This window comes from Hypomesus nipponensis, chromosome 1, assembly GCF_054491055.1.
Source record: "Hypomesus nipponensis isolate SF chromosome 1, ASM5449105v1, whole genome shotgun sequence".
Taxonomy (NCBI): Eukaryota; Metazoa; Chordata; class Actinopteri; order Osmeriformes; family Osmeridae; genus Hypomesus; species Hypomesus nipponensis.
The window spans coordinates 15,507,308-15,518,141 of NC_140361.1; the positions used below are offsets into that span (position 1 = coordinate 15,507,308).

Consider the following 10,834-nt stretch of genomic DNA (forward strand, 5'->3'; position numbering starts at 1 on the left):
TACTGCTGTGTATCCACCGCTGACGCTAATTGCAGAATGTCCCTGTACTTAAGTCACTCTGGATTAGAGCATCTGCTTAATGAGTAAATGTGTCCTGCAAGAACGGCAAAAGTGGCTCGGCCTGAAAAGTTTCAAGATTGGAGATGTTGTCCTCGTCGCAGATTCATCACTTCCAAGGAACTCCTGGCTGTTAGGCAGAATCATCAAGGTGATGCCAGACTAAAAAGGAGTCGTCCCAAGCGTTGAGACCTGTGTCATTCACAGACCCATAACAAAACTTTGTTTATTGCAGGGTGAAGAAAAAAGATGAAAGAGAAAGTTTGATAAGACTGGAAATACTTGTACATATTTACCTTTGCCCGTTACTTGTGAAAAGAGGAATTTTTCTTTAAGGTTTCTTTAAGGTAATAAGTAAACAAACAACAATATACATTTTTGGATTATGGACTTTTATTTTTTACATTTCTGTGTCGAGTACATTAGGAAACATGTCATGGCTGGTGTGTACAAATGCAAGGGAGGGAAGCAACACGTTGGTAAATTCCTTTTTGAATCCTGTAGGTTGTACCTTAGTCAGTTGAAGGACTGCTTCTCACCAGACCACTTCAGAACCTCATCAGAGCTCTGCGGTTTTCATATCTGTGACAAGCTAAGAAATCCATTCTCCATCAAACCCTGTTCCTCCTGCTCACAGACTGGTCTTTTCACAGTAAAAGTCATCTTACACTGACGTATAGTCAGGGATCAGGGTTCGTAGTTTTCAGATCTCTTCAGAGGTTGTCTCCTTCTTCCGGTCATGTGTACTCCCTCTACCCTGTTGCCGTAAACACACCCTAGATACACAACACAAAGTCAGACCCGACTGTCCATCCCAGAATACCCCACCACACGCTTCAATCCTAACCATGGTAACGTACCTTTGAAGCGGTTTCACCTGATGGATGAATTCTGGAAGTTCTTCACCTTTGGTTTCAGGTAGCCACAAGCTCAACAACCCAATCATGACCGTGGCTCCACCCATCAAGATAAAAGGCAGGAACTTGTTGTATGTACCTGAAATCAGACAGCATGGATGAATACAGATCTAGAAAGACATATATGCTTCCATACTCTTTTAAGGAGACACACACACACACACACACACACACACACTGACCCATGAAGGCGATGTATGGGGAGACGGTGCTGCCCAAATGCGATGCCATGGAGGTGGCTCCCACAGCCATGTTTCTCACCACGGTGGGGAAGAGCTCCGATGTGTACAGGAACAGGAAGGCATACGCCCCCGTCACGCCCGTCTTCCCCACCATCACCAGGGTTAGGGTCAGGCCGCTCAGTTCTATATATACACACACACAGATTATGGTTTTCTAGATTTGAGTAGTATGTGAGTACATATACCATATACATGTTTTCCATGAGTTTGTACCCTTTTAGGTGTGTGAACGTTTGTGTACATGGGAATACTTATGAGTATGTACCATTTTGTAAGTGTCTGTGGTGCGTGTGTTTGTGTGTAGCAGCAGTACTATCCGCTCCGGTGGGCCTCGTACCATCAGGTATGAGCTTGATGAAGAGCAGCAGGCCTCCAGACAGCAGCAGGGTGAAGGGGAGGGTGAAGCGTCGGGGGGTGTAGCGGATCAAGAACCAGACGCTGCCGTACGCCAGGAACTCTGTGGCCGCCGCAACCAAGCAGTTGAAGTAGGGGTCTCCATCCATATTGGGCGTGTTCAGGGACATCCCATAATATGTCATGGAGCTGATGGTCCTGAGGTGGAGGACGGAGAAGTTGTGACGTATGCAAGTATGCACTAGCGTGTGGTCAACTGTGTGTAGTATGTAGTCATCATGCAGTGTGCAGTGTTTATTTATCCTACTGTGCAGGATATATTTTGCAGCAGTGTGGTGTAGTATGTATTATAGTGTGAAGCATGCAGTATGCGTTTTTTATGTGTGTTGTGCACAGTGCATGCTATACTGTGTAGGGTATAGTTTGCAGTGTGGTGTGTATTAAAGTGTGTAGTGCGTAACAAGCACACCAACAGTGTGTTATACTGCGTAAGGTATACTTTTCAGCAGTGTGTAGCTAGGACGTATCAGGGTACCAGATGAGGATGTTAATGATGGTGAGGTTGCGTATGTTCCTGGTTCTGACCAGGTCCAGCCAGTTGTACAGACGTGGGCTCTCCTTGGTTCTGTTTTCCTGCAGATAGCAAACTTGTTGAAGTATATTGGGGATGTGTGTGTGTGTGTGTGTGTGTGTGGGGGGGGGAATTTAAACACCATGAGTTCAGCAGTGACATCTTCGGTGAAGATGACATCAGGAGCCGTAAGACCATTCATCTTGGCAGCAGCTTTGATGATAGACTCCGCCTCCTTCAGTCTGCCCTGGGCCAATAACCAGCGAGGAGACTCTGGAATGTACCTGAAGCACAGGGCACTACTATGTCCTCCATGTCTCCCTCCATCTGTTCCAAGTTCAAGCCACTCTACTGGTCCCAAAAAAGAAAATCCATGTCCTATCAGGAGTCATTGGTACTCACCACCAGAGAGGGATGTAGAGGAAGCCAGGGATGGCGAGAACCACCAGCAGGAGCCTCCAGCTCCTGAAACAGTAGGCCACCATGGGCAGCACAGTGTAGCCCAAGGCATAGCTCAAAGTTACCCCCAGGGCACCAAAGTTGACGCGGACTGATTTAGTTAGGAGCTCAGAGCCTAAGGTGCACAGAATCACACGAGAGATCAAAATCAGACCAGAGCTAGACAAATGAAGAAATGCAATGAAGAATTACTTTGTTATCTAATCTACTTATCTCTTTGTCCAGACTGACCCAGTATGAAGGCAGCATTGAAGTTGGCTGTCTCACTCATCCCCACAATGAAGTAGAAACTGCAGAACATTTCCCAGCTGGTAGAGGCTGCTTGGAGGAGGGTGAACACTGTCTGCATTGCCAAGGTGCCAAAGAGGACCAACCTGCGCCCGAATCTATGGAACATACAATTTCATCCTGGATATGTATAAGGGGAAAAACTCAAAAAATTGCCTTGAACTACACCTGAACAAAATACAGGATATAGAACATTATAACAGAACTTGATGTGTTTGTGTCTACAGAACACTGGAATGTTTTAAATACTGATGTGTCTGCAGTTGTAACGTGCTTAGGAGAACCATTACCTGTCTGAGACAATCCCTGACAGGAAGGCACCGCAGAGAACACCTACAAAATAGATGGTGGCGGTGAAAGGAGTCTTCCAGTCATCGTCACACACCAGGTTCCACTACCGGAAAGCAAACACACCCAACAAGACAGTTAGACAGTTTAAAGGGTCATCCCATCCATAAATTCCAGTAGGTAGAGTGTAGCTTCACCTCAGTCACGATGGTGGAGGTGTATCTCTCTGTGCTGAACTCCCAGCCATCCAGACATCCCTCTGTCTCGTTGCCGTCGGGACCCGGAGGGTCTTGGTACCTCAGGCAATGACTGAGAACCACCTCCCCCCTCACCTCCTCCAGGGGGAACGACAGGTTGAGGTCCAGGTTGAAGCTGCTGCTGTTCAGCCCCGGGACCTGGCAGCGATGGGGGGGGATGTCCACGAGGAACACCATCGCCATGCCAACGTAGCCGTTGGGAATGCAGCTAAGGCTGAGGAGGAAGAAGACCATCTTCTGGAAGGTTCCCCACTCGCCAAGGAACGCCATCCTCTCCTCGTAGTCCAGCATCCTCACGACCTCAACCGCCCACAAATTTGCCCCGGACCCCTGACCTTCCTCTGAGGGGTAATGATGTTAAAGTTACCCTTGGTATCTGATAGGCAGATTTTCTGTGTACATGTACAGCCTGAGTATCTGTAAGGTCAAGAGGTCCTGCAGCGAGGCCTCCACTGAGCAGAATATAGCACACAGCCCAGACAGTTCGGAGACAGTAAGGCAAAACATGTACAAACTGGGACTTGAATGTAATTAACGACCACTTCACCTGCTGAACGTTCTAGTGTATCAGTGTACTGACCACTGAAGCATGCGTGCAGATGGCACTGGGGACGGGGGGGACATGTCCCCCCCAGATTCCTAGCGACCCCGATCCGTCCCCACCACTCTCCCTACGTATGGCGACAAGCATCAGTTATGACTGCACAACTGATTATGCGATGTTAGCATGTGTAACGTTGGCCACACAAAAGTACTACAACACTTGAAAAGAAAAAGTGTATTATGCTTATTTTAAAGTAGTTTTGGAGCCGGCGTTTGTGCTTTTAGTCTTGGCGTCTTCCTGATTGTCATGGAGATGACGTTAGTAGGCCCCGTTCTTTTGACTGCTTAAAATTGTAATGTTTGGCTCGCTCCTTTTCATTCAGTGCTCGAAGTACGTGGTAGCCAGAGGGAGACGAGCTCCCATAGAGTGAGGACTGGCTCCCATGAAAGCAACATGTAGGCCTACCTTATCATTGAACGTGTTCCTACTCCCTGTCACATAACCTAGTTATTTAAAGATTTGACAGAGGCGGGTAGCCTATATCAAAAATTATATGTCCATTAATTCTACGTTATACAAAAAAAACACGATTAAAATAGGGGCGCACATATAAAGCCAATAGCCAGTGCAACAACACTACAAATATCTTACTTATTGCATAGCACACCCAATAATTGCCGTGTTTGTCTTCCTTTATGTCCTTAATGCCTAATGGGTGTGCTATGCAACGACTAAGATATTTGTAGTGTTGTTGCATTAGGCATTAAGGAAGACAAACACGGCAATTTGTCAACAAGTGAGGAATGGTAAAAATCCAAGTGTTGTATTGTCAACTTTAGCGAAGGGATTGTATGTAATCTAGCTAGCTAGCCACTGACTTTTGACGTTCCTTGTTATTGCCATTCAGTCGAAACATCAGTTCAAGTTCAGCTGTACCGCAATTTGCGTCCTTTTCGATGTGTCATAAAATTTTGGTGAATTACGTTTTGTCTAATTTTGTTCAGGTAGATTGATTGCTTCAAATTAGTGAATATGTGCCACAAGTGACCCAGACCTTCTAAGATTGTTGTTTGCCAGGCATCAACAGAACAGAAGACTAAAAAAACATTATTTGCAGGAGATGAGGGAGTGAATGTGACCGTGCACCGTGTGTGCACCGTTGAACAGGGGGGAGTGGCCAAAGCGTAGTTCAGCACAGACTTGACATTTTCTCAGGGATTTTGTTTTTTATTTAATGTTTGTTCATCGTTGTGATCGTTGTTGTGTTTATTTGAAAGAAATGCAGTCTTGCAGGGCAAAATAGCGTTTGAAAGTTGCTATTCCGTTTTCGTGCAAAATAGTTGTAAACTTTTAAACTTTTTTTTTTTTTTTGGGGGGGGGGGGGGGGGGCGCCACGAGTGAAGCTCGCCTAGAGCGCCAAATGTGCTAGGACCGCCCCTGGGGCCAGTGCAAAAGTGAGTGGGCCTAAAGTTGAAAGCTTTGTAGTCTAGCACATGTGGTTAGTTTACGTAACCGAAGTGAATTTGACAGGTACAGTGTGGACAGAGAGCGTCCGATGCTACGCGACAGTCGCTCGCATCCAGTTACGACACAGAGAGTAGAAAAATTATAGAACAACTGCAAAAACAGTGACACCTTTACTTTACAATATTCAGCAAAGGCAACAACAAAACACTATCTAAACATCATGTTCAACCAACAGAGCTCAATAAAGGCTGGACAAACCAGATAGCCTAGGTGAACGAATACTCAGTGGAGACTGGGGTAGATGATACAAGCGCAGAGCGCACACTCATTACAAGCACAAAACGGAGCAGGCAGATGCTAGTTTATAGGGACTTCCACGTTTAATGCGAGCACGCATTGGCTGATTTGAGCGAAAAATAGTTTTGGGAGCTTTATGTAGCTAAAACAAATGAACGTAGCCGTTTTTTCAATTTATAAAACATTCTCTAGTGAAGGTAATTACGTTTCTTAGCCTGGTTTTACATCTTTATGTTGTCTCTATATTAGCTAGCTTTCGATCTGTCAGTGTCACTGTTGTGTATAAGCGGCACAATGGCTGCAGAGACGCCCAGATAATCCTGGGGGAAAGGGGGGCCGGCCAACGGTGTTGCGGGCCAACTGTGTCGCTCAATCTTCTGCCGAATTTTTTATATGGCCCTCCGGCCCATAAGTGCTTCGGCCCATCGGAAATTCTCCCGGTGCTCCCGATGGCCAAGCCGCTAGCCTACTGATGACAGGGCAAAGGTAGCTTACCAGACGACAGGCTAGAGGAATCCAGGACAAAAACGGTCCGGGCCAGGTCACTTGTTTAGCCATTATTGTGGCGATGTTAGTAGGCTTACATTGGCTAAAAAGCAGACTATGGTCTAGCAAAGTTAGCTGGCTAAAGGCTGCCCAGAGTCTTCGGAACCCCTAGCAACTATAGCTACCTCTTATCGTTCTACAACTTGCTTCAACAGTTCCATTTTATTCGGAAAAACAAATTAAACACACACAACAGTCAACTATAAATCAGGTTTATAATAATATATCTTCTTAAATACATTTGAATAATACAAATAAACTAAAAATGCATTTTGATCAAACTTTGCCTGGGCGGGCCAGTGCCGCCCTGGCGGGCCAGTGCCGCCCTGGCGGGCCAGTGCCGCCCTGGCGGGCCAGTGCCGCCCTGGCGGGCCAGTGCCGCCCTGGCGGGCCAGTGCCGCCCTGGCGGGCCAGTGCCGCCCTGGCGGGCCAGTGCCGCCCTGGCGGGCCAGTGCCGCCCTGGCGGGCCAGTGCCGCCTTGGCCCAATACTGGCTATGCCCCTGTGTTGCATTGTAATTTTGATCTTAAACAACGCTCATTACCCACTGCGCCGCGGTCTCTTACCATTAAAGACGTTAAATTAAATTATAGGCTACTACGGGACGCAGGCCTAGATGCAGATTTAGAAAATATGGCACTAGCAACAGCTATTCTAGCCAGGCGACTAGCTCTACCGAGGCAGAGGATGTGAAGAAGAATTTATGAAGGTAAATATTGCTGGTCTGATTCAAATGAGTTACGTTATATTCCATTTTTAAATTGAGAATGTCTTCTTTGTTTTGCAAAATTGAAATGAAATATGGACTATTGCTATACTATACAGGGTTTTTCTTGCATAGAGAAAAATTTGGTGCGCGCCAAAGCTGGAACGCGTGCAATGCATGTCAGCGAATATGTTCTCAACAGAGTATGTTTCAAGTAGGCTACAGCCGAACCCTCGTTCTGTTTTGATCAATAGTAATCGAGTTGATGAGCGTGTCTTCTTGTCTGATCAATACGCAACTGTGAGGTGAGAATCGACAGTGGCCACTAAACTGTCGTTCCGCTGCGAGGTCCAGCCCGACGTGCACGAATACACCTGTACAAATGCAAATGAAATTTCCACTCAAAATGCTGACAAAAGTTTGATTTACGACTTCCAGCAGCATCCATTGGTATTCTTAAGTAGCCTAACTTTATTGCTTTAGGGGAAATAGGCTGAACATATGTGTGTGTGTGTGTGTGTGTGTGTGTGGGGGGGGGGGATGTAAAACACCTGGGAATAAATTCATTGATTAGAAAAAAAAGAATAACAGAATATTATATATTATGATATATATTATATTAAGAATTATATATATATATACATTTCTTTTCTTTTTTGGAGCACCGAAGACCCATTTTGACCCAGGAAAAACCCTGTATATATCAATAATATGTTGCATGCATGCAAACTCCTCACCTAATGCCTAAACCTCACAGCCAATCAGGGGCTGGTTAAAATAACATGATATTGTTTAGAAGAGCACAGATTCTACATTGATCTAGCCTCTTAATTTTGCTCTCAAAGTGCACTAGATTGATGCGTTTAACTTTACATTTTAAGAAATGTTCTTCCGGGGGAGCATGCCCCCGGAACCCCCTACAGGGTCAGGGGATTGCAGTATCGTTCTCACTTTTGTTACCACAAAATAACAAATGGAGTTGGAATCATTTGCTGACAGCTTGGTCCCCCCCAGTTCAAAAATTCCATCTGCGCCCCTGCACTGAAGACCCGTTAAGGAAGCAATTCTGTGCATTCTATTTTTGAACATGTCCAGCAACTGTATTTAAGCTCTCTGATGAGAGATGTTTCTCACTCATGCTCGCCACTCTGTTGTGGATTGGTGACATGATCCGACGTCGAGCTAATAAAAACCGAGTCAACCCTTGTTTATAGTTGTAGTGACTCTTTCCGGCCTGCCTGCTGACAGATACATCCTTACACTATCTCTAAAGTTGTTTAAGAGGTACACTTCTCTCTATTCTTGACTACAAACAGTGCTGCTCGTTCTCACTGAGCCTCAGAGGCGTTGTTAGACATAAAACTCTACTGAGTTTACAACTCGGCTATAGAAACTCCCCTTGCTTAACCCACTATACAACAGTTCAAGGACAGCCGCTCCTCTCCCATGCTTGATCGCAAGAAATTCGTCAATTTCATACGGCTGAAAGTCCTCTCTGCCACTGCTTATCGGAATTGTCAAGTAGCCAAATGCGATAGAGAATGGAAAGGTTGGGAAAAGCATGGTCCATGTCGTTGTCAATGAGAAATGGTAGAATGATGTGTGTGTTTAATGTTTTTCCATGCTCAGCTCACGGTACATATAACCTACGAAATGTAACAAATTCGTCAACCACATCATCGGCCTTAGACAGATCTTCCGAACAGAAAAGTGAGCCCAAGCAAGCAAGCGCTCTAACTTTCCGAGCAGCATCGGGGTGACAAAAATGTTTCGGAAAATAGGCCTATATATATTTAGTAAAATTGTCTACCATGGATACAATCAACGTTTTGTTGCCAAAGAGAAATTATGAAGAAAAAATAACCCTCGGGTGCGGGGCCCGGGGTTTTCGGCGCGGGTTTAGTTTTGTAATGTTTTCTTAGCCTACCTCAACTTTTGTGTCCGAGTCCGACACCTGGACTTCTGTGTGCGGGCTGCAGTTGCTATTTCGCAAGCTCAGATAAGAGTGTATGGCTGTAGCCTGCACCCTCCCGCCTTGTGTCCTCCCGTCTCATGCCCTCCCGTCTCATGGTTCTACTTTTCGAAATAAAAGCTCGTCTAGGTCGCTATTTCTCCTTCTTACTTTGGTCCAGGAGCGGCCTGGCCATCGGGGATACCGGGGGAATCCCCGGTGGGCCAACGGGGTTCGGATGGTCCAAAATAACGGCCCACTTTCATCACCAACCGGCCCTCCCTATATGACATCGCTGGCACCTCCAACTATTTTCCATATTTCATAGCTTGAACACATAGGCCTAACACATCCCCCCCAATAATCAAATCTGGTCAAAATATCCCCCCCAATATATTGATATAAAAATATAAATGTGATATGCTCGGACAGGCAACCACGCACGCTGTCCGAAATTATCATAAAAAATGTAATCCGTCCCCCACAATGTTGACTCTATAGCTACGGCCTTGTGTTATATGTTATACGCAGTGGCGTTTTTATATGTAAAAAATTGGTGGGGCAAAAACCATTTCAAAATATAGGATACCAGTAAGCTACAAAAGTCCCTCTTGCTACTGATGTGTTTATTTAACACGTCAACAAACAACGTAGCTCCACACAACCCTTTTAAGGACAGAGCGGCTTGCTTCTACCAGGTGTTGTAGTACACAAACTGGAGAGAGAGAGACCTTCTTGTGTAATTGCTCTCCTTGTCTCTCACACACAGGTAAAATTACCACGGTCATATTTACAAACCTAAATTAGGAATGCAACCAAGCTCAGAACCAAATTGCCTACAGGGCCATGCGCAAACAGCAATGAGCTCAACACAACAGGAAGGCCACAACAAAGCAGAAATACAACTTTTTAGGGATCCATTCTATGACAATGACCAGATAAGCATGGATACACTGACACGTCACCATCTTTATCTATCGATCCACCCCCATAATATGACCAATGCACGGACCAGCGCCACAAAGGCAGGATGACAAAATATGCTTTCACTCGCCAAGGCTGAGAGCTCACTTGAAGAGAAAGGTGCCTTCTCTTGTATGCTAACTAGACTAACCGTTTTTCTTTTTCTTCAAAAACCACTCCACGTTAAACCTGCGGTTACTTTTACCAGCAGTTTGAGCGATGACAATATTGTGGCTGATGGGCACCACTTAAGCTGCTTTGCAACAACTTTCTCCTCCAAATTAACCTTTAGAGGAGTGAGTTCTAAATGTTACCGACGGTGCCACCAGAGTGAGTTATTTTTTGAAAACGAAAGCTAGCTAGCTTTAGTTAGCTTCCGTTACCTAGCAACCTAGCATAATACTACTACCTGCTAGTGTTACTTGTTAGCCTCCTAATTGTAAATTTTGAAGCCATACTATAGCGTTTGTCATATAGTTTTTGTCTATCGGAAAATAGTCGGTTGGAACTCAGGCGAAACGGCTTCAGTCTCAGTAAAACCTCTGTCATTCTCGGACAAAAAGTCCTCAAACTAAACGCTGTCAGAAAAACCTCTGTCATTCTCAGACCAAACGCTCTCAAACCAAACGCCATCGTTCTCAGACAAAACGCTCTCAAACCAAACGCCATCGTTCTCAGACAAAACGCTCTCAAACCAAACGCCATCGTTCTCAGACCAAACGCTCTCAAACTAAACTGTCAGATTTTTTGGGTCAAAGTTAGCTAGATGAGGGAGCTGTAGACTAGCTTTCTGAATTAGCTTAAGTAGCAGCCAAAGTGAATACCATGGTGTTGTAACTGGTAAAGTTGGCATGACATTGACAGATTCAAACTTCCGGGTAGTTAACTGGTACAGCAAGAACACTTACTTTTTATTTAATACGAAATA

General features: G+C 45.3%; 1 protein-coding gene across 2 annotated transcripts; it reads right to left on the reverse strand.

Annotated features, from left to right (window-relative positions):
• Nucleotides 1-428: 428 nt before the first annotated feature.
• LOC146302787 (solute carrier family 22 member 4-like) lies at nt 429-10,834 on the reverse strand. Of its 2 annotated transcripts, none has more exons than XM_084697242.1 (11): nt 10,815-10,834; nt 3,374-3,774; nt 3,179-3,282; nt 2,832-2,986; nt 2,544-2,715; nt 2,284-2,425; nt 2,106-2,203; nt 1,554-1,768; nt 1,157-1,339; nt 918-1,053; nt 429-833 (listed from the first exon to the last, which is right to left on the reverse strand). In XM_084697242.1, the coding sequence occupies exons 2-11, from the start codon at nt 3,722-3,724 to the stop codon at nt 761-763; spliced, it is 1,629 nt and encodes a 542-aa protein (XP_084553368.1). In that variant the 5' UTR covers nt 3,725-3,774; nt 10,815-10,834; the 3' UTR covers nt 429-760. The 2 variants fall into 2 exon arrangements, with proteins under 2 accessions (XP_084553368.1, XP_084553367.1); XM_084697241.1 differs by lacking the exon at nt 10,815-10,834 and adding an exon at nt 8,920-9,041.